Source organism: Eurosta solidaginis, chromosome 1 (genome assembly GCF_040869045.1).
Source record: "Eurosta solidaginis isolate ZX-2024a chromosome 1, ASM4086904v1, whole genome shotgun sequence".
NCBI lineage: Eukaryota > Metazoa > Arthropoda > Insecta > Diptera > Tephritidae > Eurosta > Eurosta solidaginis.
In genome coordinates this window covers 157,500,016-157,513,728 of record NC_090319.1, presented here as the reverse complement: position 1 = coordinate 157,513,728, position 13,713 = coordinate 157,500,016, and the positions used below count along the sequence as shown (strand labels likewise).

Sequence of the window (13,713 nt, the reverse complement as noted above, 5' to 3'; positions counted from 1 at the left end):
TCTATATGATTAGGATTACGGATTGTGATAGGGGTAGATATATGAATGAAGATAGAAAAAGTTAAGATAAAAAAGTGAAGGACGATATGAGAAGGTAAAAGCGAACGATTCAAGGTTCGATTCGAGCTCAAGGCCAGAACAATAATTTTTTTCCAATGATAATTATTGTTATTTTTTAATTTTTCTAAATTTGAAAAATTGTATTTTGTTTTTGGAATAGTAAGTAGACAATTTTTCAGACAACCTGCCATAGCTGCGCAGATAGATCCATTTCGAAAGGTGCTAAGCCTTCATCATCAGTACGCTTTAGGCATGCTGTGCTAACCATTTAGCTATACAGCGGTGGTTTGTTTGACTGGCAAATTTGCTACTTCTATTCCTTTTTACCAGCTTTATTTATTCAGTGTTGCGCCATCTGGTGCAAATCACTGATAATGCTGGATTTTTGTTTATTGTCAATTACTTTGTTTGACATTATTGACAAAAACAATTGGTAAAAGCGAACAAAAAAGAAAAAAGGAGAGGTGAAGGGGCAAAATAATAAGGAGCTGAAATGATTAGGGATTGACCCCTTCCCCTTCGATAGATACACGCAAGTAAATTTTTTAAATATAAACGTCCTTTAATGAAGGGCTATGCACGCCCATAAGGTTTTGTTTGTGTGTTCTTTAGAGACGTCCAAATTTCTTCTACACTGGAGTAACATTTGCAAACCATGAACCTAAAGCTCTCGGTGATTGTATCCCTACTTTCAAAAATATAGAGTCGAAAAGGACATTTTTAGCTATGAGTAATATTATGCTTTTTATTTGGGAAATGAAATATTTACATGTGCAGTTTTTTAAAGAGTTGATATGTATCTAGACCGTGTTCTCTCTCCCTCGCGGGTGTACTGAGTAGAGTCATTTGGATCACTTTCGAATTCATGATCATCTTCAACGATATCTACGTCCTCTGCCATACCAGCTTTTGCCATGATGTTGTGCAATATGACGCAGCTCGTAATAATAACAGCAGCTGTTTCGTGAGAATAATGTAGCACTCGATGCTTAAGCAAGCACCTAAAACGCGACTTCACAACACCAAATCCTCTTTCTATACAATTTCTTCCAGATGCATGTATCTTATTAAACTTCCGTTCTTTCGTGGTACTTGGGTTTGCAACTGGTGTGAGAAGCCATGGTTCCAAAGGGTATCCTTGATCTCCAATGAGCCATGATTCCCTTTGGTTGGAAGTAGAACTGGCGTTATGCTTGCGTATCAAATACTCGCGTAGGTCAGACGTTGCCCATATGCCTGAGTCATGTGTCGCTCCTGGAAAGTTGGCATTTAGAAATGTAAAACGCAAGCGATGATCGCATACCTTAAAATAATTAAATTTAATAAATTGTAAATATTTTTAACAAAAGCAGAAAATACCGCTTCAACATTAATGCTGTAGTAGCCTTTTCGGTTTAGGTATTGGCTTAACGGACGCTCCACATTGTTTGAAGGCGGAGCAACAATGGCAATGTGGGTGCAATCAATTGCACCTATTGTACTTTTTATGCCGAATTTCCGGAAAAACCTTAAATAGTACAAAGATTTTCGTTATAGATTTATCTGAAAAATTTAATTAGCACGCATACCCTGTTTTAACAATATTCTCTTCTTCGACTGTGCGAGGAGACTCGATTTCACTGCCCTTAACTCTCACAATTAGGTTTGCCACAGATTTCAAACTTCTGGAAAAAGAAGCCTGGCTCATAGGCATAGTGTAATTGTTGCCCACGCATGTTTGGTACGATCCATTAGCAAAGAAGTTCAATACCGATAGAATACGGATCGTTATTGGCAAGGAGGTTTGTTGATCATCGTGCGGTTCCAAGTCATCAATAAGGCGACGGCACAAAGAACGGGTCAAACGGAAATGTTGAACGAACACATTTTCACTTAAGGCAAATGGATTGCTGGCATCTCTCAGGGATTTTAAGTACCTCGAGCGATCTCTATTTTCCTCATTTTCCTCATCTTCACACAATAACAGCAAAAGTAATAAGTCTTCTTCCATTTTAATTCAGACACAAACACGCAATAATGTAATTTTTAGCGCAAATTTGAATTGTCAAGAGGGTTTAAGATATTGACAACTTGTCAACCAAAGAGCTTTTTATATAGAATAGAAAATACTTGATAAATAATCAAACTTGACAAATAAGCAAGATGGTGAATTTGTCAAGTGCACAGAATAGGCCTGTAAGTCATATTTTTTAATTTTTCTGTTTCACCACCAATGCTTAGCTAAGTCGCAAATTAGTCTACCTGTTAGCTGGCTTATTCTCGACTTTCAACAGTGTTGCTGTAGTACAAATTTTGAGTCGAATTAAATGGCACTATTTATACTTATTTCATTATGCAAATATAGCAACCCCGCTATTGTTGACATCTGCAATTTCTCTGAAGTGGTTTATTTTATTTGTATTCTCGGTGGAAAATTTGTAAAAAATTTAATGGATCTTCGAGATTCTGGCGAAAGTGATTGCGACTTTGAAGCTATGCAGGTAATCGTGCTTCGACGAAAAAGAAAAATTAAAGAGCGTCCTGACTTTTTTCATTATTATGATGATGTTGACTTTCGCGAACGATGTCGTATGTGCAAAGATGCTGCTTGGTTTGTTTTTTCTTTAATAGAAGACGCAATTTATCTTGGAGCACGGTAAGTGTACATCATATTTTATAAATGTTGCCCTAAATTACTTCTTCGTTTACAGCAACAGCGCAATGCAGCCACATCAAATGTTTTTCATCATACTCCGGTTCTATGCTTCAGGATCTTTTCAGCAAATTGTGGCAGACCTTTCCGGAGTTTCAAAAGCAACTGCCTCACGTGCAATTTCGCTAGTTTCCTACCATCTAGCATCCTTGCGACCAGATTTTGTGAAATTTCCTCAAACGGAACAGGAGCGCTTGGAAACACAGGCTGCTTTTAAAGAAAAGGCAAATTTTCCCCGTGTAATTGGGGCAATGGACTGGACAGGTGAATATGCGTGAATAGTAATTGGAAAAAAATATCTCTATATTAATTTATAAACGCTTCCCAAGGCAGCCGGTTCTGTCCGGCTGTCATTTCAGTGTAATCCCATTTAATTTGTTGCGTCCCTCCCACAAATTGTCATCCTCCCAGCAGATCCTTGCAGCGGAGTAAACATCTAGTTGAGGGGTCGACTGCTAATACGCTACCAAAAATATCGAGAGAGGTATCAAAAGGCGCGTATTAATCTCGAAAATAATAATCCGAAGGCGGAAAAAAAAATGTTATCTCAGTTCGCAGATATTTGCAGTTATTTCAATATTTTTGGACGCGTATTAACAGTCAACCCCACATATAGATTGTTACCTGCAGCGGGACTGCGCCATACTCTCCTGCTCCGGGAAGGAAGGTGTCGAACCCTAAGGGCGCCCCGTAGTCTACGCCTCAGGGCCCCTCACTACCTTCCAGCAGCTCTGCTGCTCAACAAGCCACGCCCCACGGCGCCACCAGCTCATACGGCCGCTTCCCCTCATGAAATGCCGAACATAAGCACCCGCCCCGTCTTCTTCTCCCCTCTTGGAACCAACGCCTTTAACAACCCTCTCATTAGGGTCCACCTCTGTTGAAACAGCAAGTTTCCTTGGACTCCCGTTAGAGGACATTGATGACAATTTGTGATCGGTCTCACCTATTGGATGGGGCGAAGCACTGCTACAACAACAACAACATTAATTTATATACAGGTGGTGATGATGGTGAAGTCTTTCGAAATAGAATAGGGTTTTTTTCTTTCAATGTGCAGACAATATTCGACAGCAAAATGAAAATATTGGATATTGTAGCTCGATGGCCAGGATCTGTGCATGATTCAAGAATTTTTCGGAATTCACGCATTTCCTATCGGCTTGAAAATAGGGAGTTCCAGAATGGCCTAATTGTTGCTGAGAGTGGCTATGAAAACTCGAGCGTCGTGTTGACACCTCTTTCAAATTGTACAAATAGAGCAGAAAATTTGTATAATGAGTCGCATATCAGAACACGTAATTGCGTCGAGCGCTCATATGGTGTGTGGAAACGTAGATTTCCTGTGCTATCAATGGGCATTCGAATGAAAGTCACTAGAGTTCCTTACAATATTGTAGGAACAGCAGTTGGCCAGGATCTGTGCATGATTCAAGAATTTTTCGGAATTCACGCATTTCCTATCGGCTTGAAAATAGGGAGTTCCAGAATGGCCTAATTGTTGCTGATAGTGGCTATGAAAACTCGAGCGTCGTGTTGACACCTCTTTCAAATTGTACAAATAGAGCAGAAAATTTGTATAATGAGTCGCATATCAGAACACGTAATTGCGTCGAGCGCTCATATGGTGTGTGGAAACGTAGATTTCCTGTGCTATCAATGGGCATTCGAATGAAAGTCACTAGAGTTCCTTACATTATTGTAGGAACAGCAGTATTGCATAATATTTGCATTTGCTTTAATGATAAATCAGTACCACAACTTTCACCTGAAGTTAACGATGCTGTAATTAATGTTTTAACAGCCCCGCCAAATCGCTCAAACTATGAGCGATCTCGAAATGACCATACCAGAAGAACAATATTTGATACATACTTTGCTCGGCTATAACTTCATAATAACTTGCAATAATAAGGCAATATTAAAGTATATTTTGCTTGCATAGCATATTCATAAATCCTTTAATGCGAAACAAAATTTTTAATACATATTTTCAATGGTAGTCACCCATGGCCATGAGCGAACATATTTAGTGGAAGAGAAAATTCTGCATCCAAATGTTACCCGTCAAGGTGATATCGATATTTTCAGCATAATGGTTACCGAACCAAATTTAGTACAACGCGCCAACATTTCAAAAACTGAAAAACTTCCAGCAACCGATTGATAACAACACTATATTCGATGGCATTGCGGCCTATCACAAACAACAGCAGCTCGATAATGAAAATACTATTAAAGTCAACAAAAGCCTTTGATATTCCTAAACGAGAACGTAAGTAGAAATACATTTCTGTATTTTCTTTTTAAAATAAATTGTATTATTGCTTCACAGATCCATTCTATTAAAGCTAACTGGAAAACACCAACGCTACCACGTGAACTCAATTCTTTCGTGGCAGATATGTCTACTAAAAGCTACTAAAAGCGATTAAAGCACGTTTGAAAGGTAAGGAAGGGCGTATACGTGGTAATTTGATGGGTAAAAGATTTCTCAGCACGTACAGTCATAACAGCAGATCCAAATTTGCGTATCGATCAAGTCGGTGTGCCACGTTCAATTGCACAAAATTTAACATTTTAAGAATTGGTTACCCCATTCAATATCGATCGCATGCAAGAGTTAGTCAATATCCTGCCGCTAAATATATTGTACGTGATTATGGTAAGCGTATAGATTTGCGTTTCCATCCTTAACCTTCAGATTTGCATTTACAATGTGGCACAAAGTCGAAAGACATTTACGCGATGATGATTTAGTTATTTTCAATCGTCAACCTACACTATATAAAATGAGTATGATGGGACATCGTGTCAAAGTGCTGCCTTGGTCAACATTCCGTATGAATTTGTCATGCACATCAGCATATAATGCTGATTTTGATGGTAATGAATATACATATAATACCTGGGCAAATTAAAATTGCTGGCCGTTTCTACGGTAATATTCAGGCTGTTATTAACAATTGGTTGTTATTGGAAGTTCACAGTATCGACATTGTTGATACAATTGGTGATCCTCAAACTTATAATGCAGATGTCAATTAATAAAACCAAAGATGATGTCATTAACGTTATTCAAAAAGCGCACAACATGGATTGGACCAACACCTGGTGCGTTATCTCACGTGTAATACATTTTCTTTTTATCTCTTAAACTTATTGTTCACTTACAGGTAATACTTTGCGTCAAACTTTTGAAAATCAAGTCAATCGTATACTAAAATATGCTCGTGAGAAAACAGGTGGTTCTCCTAAGAAATCGCCTACCGAGTATACCGAGTGCGTAATTATGATGTGTTGATAAATATTTGTCTTACTTATTTTTTTATTTGCATTGTAGATGACACTCAACACTTTCCATTTTGCTGGTGTATCATCGAAGAACGTAACATTTCAAAAAAAAACCAAAGGCTTCCTCACTAATTGTTTTCCTCAGAGGCGGTGCTGCACGATATGCTGAGAAAGCAAAGAATGTGCTGTGCCGTTTAGAACACACCACATTGCGTAAAGTAATATCTAACACGGCCATTTACTATGATCCCGATCCACAGCGAACTGCGATTTCAGAGGATCAAGAATTCGTGAATGTTTACTATGAAATGCCTGATTTTGACCCAACACGCATTTCACCATGGCTATTACGTATTGAATTGGATCGTAAACGTACATATAACAGATAAAAAATTAACCAAGGAACAAATTGCTGAAAGGATTAGTGCTGTTTTTGGTGACTGAATTGTATTTCCAATGACGATAATGCAGATAAATTAGTACTTCGCATACGTATTATTTATTTATTTATTTATTTACAGTCTTGTAGACTTAGTTTCTTAAATTACATCTATGAGATCTCTTTATGTTATTGCTAATTGATTTATTGATTTTTGACTTTACATCATTCAATTATCTAAAAGGCATTTTTTTTGATTTCTTAAATTGATTTGATATTTGAAGTTAATTATTTTGTCAAGTTATGACGTGTCGTCTCCAATAGTCGTCCATGTCGTTGGACTTTTAATATAAAGGTAAAATAGTTAAACTACTTCTATCTCATTTTATGCTTTAAAGTTTCGAACTTTAAGTTTTAACTGTGGTCTTTAGTGATATCACAACGAACCTTTCATGATTTCCAAGTGAGCTTTTCCTACATTGAGCATCTGCAACTTAACTAAACTCAATTCACCAATTTAAAATAAAAAAGCAAGTATAATTAACGTGATGGCGCGACTTTCACTTAAAATTTAATATCTCCATCTCAACCGCTTGCCGCTCCCTGCATTGGAGAATGTCTATCTCATGCCTCTCACGCATAAACTTCATTTGAAGCTCCACCCTCTCTTCTTACTTCTTCGCCAAAGAAACCTCTGCCTGCAATTTGGCTACTGTCCATTTAATTTTAATTGAAGCCAAATGCTCCCAGGACGTGTATTTAGCATTTTTGTCACACTGTTTTTGAGGTGTCCACAGTGGTGTGCTCGTCTTCTTCCGCAGTGTGTCAGGACCGGGTACAGGCGTTTCTACATTCGGCTGTGGAAGTTCCTCGTTTTTATCCGCTGGAAAAGTCTAAATCAGTACTCAAACAACTACATAAAAATTTTAGGCAATTTACCATAAATATCTTCATTAAGGGCATCTGAATCGGCAGTATTCGGAATACCCTCCATCTCTTTGCCATTTAACATGGACAACATCCTCTCCTCCACACCTGACAAAGTCTGCGGTGTAGCAGGACCGCCGCCAGTGCCATAAACCGCCCTACGCTCTTCAGCTGCCTTGTTTTTTGCAGCAAATTTAACATTTTTATATTTTTTTTTTAGTTCTTTGCTTTCACGATAAATATCGTTACTTGCGTTGAACTCCTGCGCAATTTTCTCCCAAGCATCGTCTTTATCTTTTACGCTGATGCAATCGGTTTTTTTTCCTTCGATTATTCCCGCATATTTGCACACATTTCTAATAATTTGTTGGTTTCAGATGCATTAAAAGTGCATTTCCGGGACATATTGCACTTTTATTTTTAAACAAATTAAAAAATTACCAAAACCAACTGACACCGTAACTGACAATACTTCAAATTCACTGGGTGGCGTGTAAAACTTAGTTGCAACTTAAGTTAGTCCAGATTTGCGGCTTAGTTTGTTTTCGGTTTCACCAACTTAGTTACTTAACGAAATTGACATACAACAACCCTATCAGCTGTTTTATAAATAGTAGTATTTTTTGCTACTCTTTAATTTCACGCAACCCAATCCATTTGAAGTATTGTCAGTTACGGCTATCAGCTGCGTATTGGCAACTTTTAATAAAATTGTAATAAAAATAATAACATCTCATATGCGGGTGTAAGCGGGTTTGGTAGTTATTTAATGTATGAGAGTGGTACAAGTGGTCTGCTACCTGCAAGATTTCTGAATTCAATTGGCGCTAACACTGAAGCGACACTTGTGCACATGCATCCACGTAATGTGCCACAGAAGCAAGCAATGCAAGAGCAACTACAACGTTGTATATCGGTAAATTTTTATTCGGTGCTGCGAGAATACTATCAAGGGAAGGATCAACAGGTGCCCGAGGCCGCAACTGAGCCAAGTACACCCATTGAAGAAAGAGAGCCAAGCAGTAAAAAGCAGAAACTAAGCGAAGATGATGCGGGTAAGTAACATTGAATAAACGATTAGACAGGCTTGATCTGTATAAAAATATTGCCAAAAACACTTGGAGAATTCTCCAAAGCCTTTCTGGTCTTGTTTACAGAACGACCTAAATTTGTATGCTCAAAAACCTCGGACAGGTTTTCGCCATTGCAGCACAGTAAAACCTTGCTAGCTGTAATAACTTAACTCTTTTTTTTCTGCAGCAACTTCGGGCGCAACATCAAGCACTGTTACAACAACAGCAGCGTCCTCTAATAGCGACAGCACCGGCGATTATAGCGAAACAAATAACCCATCTGCAACAGTTCCAGCAGCGCCGGCGCAGAAATTGCAGATAGAAAACCGGCGTGCATGTGAGTTAATGCGCGTCAATTTCGATGCACTTTTCATAGCAGCAAAGGAACACCCAAGTAACATCATGCAAGCTTTATTACACTTTGTAAAACCTTCACACCCAATAGTGTTGTACAGTCTTAGCAAGGAATTGTTAATGGACTTGTATGTAGAGCTGAAAACCAACTCTAATGTCACAAATTTGGATTTTACTTGAAATTGGCTACGTTACTATCAAATATTGCCCAATCGCACACATCCTGAAGTAAATATGAATGGTAATAGTGGTTACCTCTTGACTGGTTATAACAAAGGCTAACATTCTTAGTTTATTTAGAATGTGTAAACAATTATATTCAAATTAATAATATATGGGACGAATATATACCACGGTTTTAAGTTGACTTTCGCTGTAATTCTTTTTAAATTGGTTTTACTTCCTTTAATTGGAAATAAAATCCACATTCACACAATTTGGGTGTACCCTTTTCCAGCCACATCCAATTAACATAGCGATTACCCTTACCTAAAAAGAATGGTTGCAAAAACTAAATACAAAGCATAGTTGGTTACTCTTTAGTGCCAGGCCTACGTTTTATGATTGTATCGAGTAGCAAGGGATTTGCGGATTTTATTACGGCTCTAGATTTTCGGAACAATTGCGGCTGCGTGCTCACCAAAATGTAGATCCTGATCAAATGTCACACCCAAGATTTTGGGGTGTAGGACAGTCGGAAGCGTAGTGCCATCGACGTGGATGTTCAAAATGGTCGACATTTAGGACGTGCATGTTGTAAATAAGGTCGCGGAATATTTATTCGGTGATAATGCCAGCTTTCGCGAGGCGAAAAAACTGGAGAGATCAGGGAGGTAGCCGCTTATTCTGTTGCACAGCTCATCGATCTGTGGGCCTGGGTCTGTGGCAATTATTGTGTAGTCATCGGCGTATGAAACTATAGTAACTCCTTCTGGTGGTGAAGGTAGCTTAGATATGTAGAAATTAAACAAAAGAGGGGATAGGACACCACCCTGTAGCACCCCTTGTTTAACTCTTCTTGGTTTTGATGTTTCGTTTCTAAATTGCACCGATGCCTGCCGACCACCCAGATAATTTGCGGTCCACCTTTTAAGACATGGGGGAAGGGTAGACCCTTCCAGGTCTTGCAGTAACGTGCCATGGTTGACCGTATCAAAAGTTTTTGATAGGTCTAGCGCTACGAGTACTGTTCTATGGTGGGGGTATTGATTTAAACCGCAATTTATCTGGGTGCTGATGGCATTTAGCGCGGTGGTGGTGCTATGGAGTTTTCTAAAGCCATGCTGATGACAGGCTAGCTGCAAATTTGCTTTGAAGTAGGGGAGCAAAATGGCTTCAAGCGTCTTGGCTACTGGCGATAGGAGAGATATCGGGCGATATGACTCTCCTATGTTAGCTGGTTTCCCAGGCTTTAGTAGCGGGACCACCTTGGCCATTTTCCATTTTTCAGGTATGACAAAGGTGGAAAGAGACAGGATGAAGACATGTGCTAAGTAATTGAAACCCTCTTTCCCTAGACTTTTAAGCATCGGCTTGTCTATGCCATCTGGGCCCACTGCTTTGGATGGTTTAGCGTAACCAATGGCATATTCAACCTCTCTGGCGGTGATGGTAATTGGTGACGCGCTGAATTTATGTTTATGTGCGTGTCTATTGGCCCTCCGTCTATCTTTGTCGACCGTAGGGTGCATTATATATTGTCGGCAGAAAGCGCTCGCGCATTTTTTCGCATCCGACAGCACTTTGTCGCCAAAGGCGATGGAAACTTTGTCTTTGTGCTTAGTCGGATTCGATAGGGACTTTACGGTGGACCGGTAGAGAGGTTACAACCTCTTAGGTGCTCCTCCCATTTCGCCCGCTTGTGTTCATCCACAAGCAATCTGATGCGTTGGTTTATATCCCTTATTTGGGGGTCGCCTGGATCAAGCTGTCTTATAAGGTCACGTTCTCTCGCTAAGTTTGCGGCCTCCGCCTGGAAGTGGGGCCAGATTTCGGGAATTCTCCCGGTGGGAATGAAACGTGCCGAGGCGGATTCAATGACCTTACGGAAGGCACGCTCCCCTTGGCGGGCATCAGTCGGGATAGGGAGGGCAGCAAAGCGGTTGTCTGTAAACGATTTATATTCTTCCCACTTTGCTTTTTTGAAGTTTATGAAAGTGCGTTTTTCGGTGACGATGAAGTCGGCGGTACGCTCGAGCAAAATAAGTATAGGCAGGTGGTCGGATGCCAATGTTAACATCGGCTGCCAGTTGACGCAGTTTACGAGTTCTGCGCTCACGATTGAGATATCTGGCGAACTGTGACAGCTTCCTACCATACGTGTGGGGGCGTCTCCGTTTATTGTGCAGAACGTCGTTTCTTCTATTTGATCCGCCAACATCTCACCCCTACTGTCCGCCCGCAAGTTTGAGTGCCATAGATCGTGATGGGCATTGAAATCGCCTAAGATAATGCGATTGTTGCCAGTGAGTAAGGCTCTGATATTAGCGCGGTATCCACTGGGGCAGCAGGTGGCAGGAGGGATGTAGATGTTCATGATTTCTAGGTTTGCATCGCCTGACCGGACAGATAGGCCTTGACGTTCTAAGACATTGTCCCTGCGGTCGATGCCAGGATCAAATATATAATATTGCACAGAGTGGTGTATGATAAACGCGAGGCCGCCTCCATTTCCGCTCTCGCGGTCTTTCCTGTGGACATTATACCCAGAGCAGGTCTGCAATGCAGATCTTGCTGTGAGTTTAGTCTCTTGAATCGCAGCAATGCGGATGTTGTGCCGCTTCATGAAATCGACTATCTCCGTGATCTTCCCAGTTAGTGCATTACAGTTTAACTGCAGAGTAAGTGACGTGTGACTACGCCTGGGTTGAGGAAGGCCAGAACGCAACTGCTGTTGTTGCCCTGGGACTGGGCGTCCTTGGGCAAGCATTGGGGTACCCGGTAAATTGGGGTTTGCGACCTGGCAACATGGCGCAATGAAACCCGTCGGGGGTTGCCGTCGCGGAGACGCTAAAACGTAGACTACGGGATGCCCTTAGACGTGAACGGCAAGGAGCCACAAAAGATTTATAAAAGTTACGTGGACGTCGGGTATTGGGATCAAGCCCAGAACAACCTGTCCGATGCAACCATCCCTTACACGAGACACACTGAACAGAGTATGACCGTCCTAAAAAGATTCTTTTCCGGCAGATGCAGCAAAACCATTTCTCAGGACCGGGGTCAGGAGACGGACCCGGATTGGATTCGATACCTTCCAGGAGCAAGAGAATATGGAGCAGTCCCGCTGCAAGGAGCTGCTGGGAGGATGAAAATTTGTGGGAGGGACGCAACAAATTAAATGGGCTACACTGAAATGACAGTCCTTGGTCAGTAAAAATCCCGAGTCGCTCCGGTACATAGAACCGACTGCCTTGGGAAGCAGTCACTAAATATAATCAACATAAATTACAGTGTTTATAAAGTACTAAATTATTATTATTATTTGTGAATTTATTTGGTTACTTTTTTCTTAATAAAAATATATTTGCATTTATTTAAAAGTGATAAGTTTATACAGGAGCTTTCTCAACCAATTTTAACCAATGACCGCATTAGCAGCGTTTTGATGTACCTTTTTGCAGACACATCCATTCCACATAAGTTTGATCTTCTTCGCCTGGAAATAATATAAAATAAATATTTAGTATGTTAAAAAAATAGTTTTTGTTCGCTGGTGCTATTTATTCTTCACTCACAGATGCAACATTTTAGTGAGCACGCAGCCGCAATTGTTCCGAAAATCCAGAGCCGTAATAAAATCCTCAAATCCCTTGCTGGCAGTACCTGGGGAAAAGATAAAGAAACGCTCATTACTATATACAAAGCAATTGGCCAGCCGTTTACGTGCTACTCGTCACCCATATGGTCGGCAAGCCTAAAAATGACCCCACTGGAAGAAGCTACAGGCCTGCCAAAATACTGCTCTCAGAATCGCCACGGGCTGCCATCTTTTGTCCACAGAACACCATCTACATAATGAGGCGAGAATATTCCCCATCAGGGAGAGAAATGAGATGCTAACCAAACAGTTCTTGTTGAATACCCAGAAACCTGAGCATCCCAACAGACATCTGATTGATGAGCCAACACCGCCTAGGGGCTTAAGGAGTAACTCCGTAAGAATTTTGAGGAAATACGGCACCTGAGAACTCAGCCGTATGAATGAGGGTTATTAAAGGCGTTGGTTGCAAGAGGGGGAGAAGAAGATGTGGCGGTTGCTGAGTCTCGGCATTGCTACCAACTCAACTACGGAGATTGTAGTCATGAGTGGAAGCGGCCGTATGAGCTGGTGGCGTCGTGGGGCGTGGCTTGTTGAGCAGCAGAGCTACTGAAAGGTAGTGATGGGTGCTGAGGCGCAGACTACGGGGCGCTCTTAGGGTTCGATACCTTCCCGGAGCAGGAGTATGGCGCAGTCCCGCTGCAGGTAACAGTCTAGTTAAAGGGTCGACCCCTAATACGCGTCTTGACATCAGTATTAACAATCCGAAGGCCGAAAATAAGAATTTTAACTATTTCAAAAGATATTAACGAAAAACAGAAATATTTCCCGCGGGTCCCTCCGAAACCAGGGGTGGGATCCATCGTATTTTTGCGCAGAACACCTCTCTGTATTGGCGGCCTTCGGTCGCGCTTATAAAAAATTACCCTGGGTGGGTCCAACACCGGTTTGTAGACCAAAACTATATCCGCGCAAAACACTTATGTTCAAAATTTTTTTTGTGGGTACACAACATTACAACAGCCACATGAAAATCGCCCACTTCAGCTGCAAATATCTCAGAACTGAGATACAATTTTTATTTTCCGCCTTCGGATTATTATTTTCGAGATTATTCGCGTCTTTTGATACCTCTCTCGTTATTTTTGGTAGCGTATTAGCAGTCGACCCCTCA

The 13,713-nt window shown here is 40.8% G+C and overlaps 1 protein-coding gene and 1 pseudogene across 1 annotated transcript; one reads left to right on the top strand and one right to left on the bottom strand.

Moving 5' to 3' along the window:
• Positions 1-225: 225 nt before the first annotated feature.
• On the bottom strand, positions 226-2,137 carry LOC137239233 (putative nuclease HARBI1). The gene is made up of 3 exons (XM_067764284.1): positions 1,629-2,137; positions 1,420-1,567; positions 226-1,363 (listed from the first exon to the last, which is right to left on the bottom strand). The coding sequence occupies exons 1-3, from the start codon at positions 2,048-2,050 to the stop codon at positions 842-844; spliced, it is 1,092 nt and encodes a 363-aa protein (XP_067620385.1). The 5' UTR covers positions 2,051-2,137; the 3' UTR covers positions 226-841.
• Positions 2,138-8,064: 5,927 nt separating this feature from the next.
• On the top strand, positions 8,065-9,061 carry LOC137238285 (tRNA (adenine(58)-N(1))-methyltransferase non-catalytic subunit TRM6-like; annotated as a pseudogene).
• The last annotated feature ends 4,652 nt before the right edge of the window (positions 9,062-13,713 follow it).

What these genes read in the sequence shown, in the direction of transcription:
- LOC137239233 (XM_067764284.1), bottom strand. Translation starts at nt 2,050, where the DNA reads ATGGAAGAAGACTTATTACTTTTGCTGTTATTGTGTGAAGATGAGGAA. An exon ending in GAGAATATTGTTAAAACAGG is followed by an intron (nt 1,568 to 1,628) that starts GTATGCGTGCTA and finishes GTACTATTTAAG; the next exon opens with GTTTTTCCGGAAATTCGGCA. An exon ending in ACAGCATTAATGTTGAAGCG is followed by an intron (nt 1,364 to 1,419) that starts GTATTTTCTGCT and finishes AATTATTTTAAG; the next exon opens with GTATGCGATCATCGCTTGCG.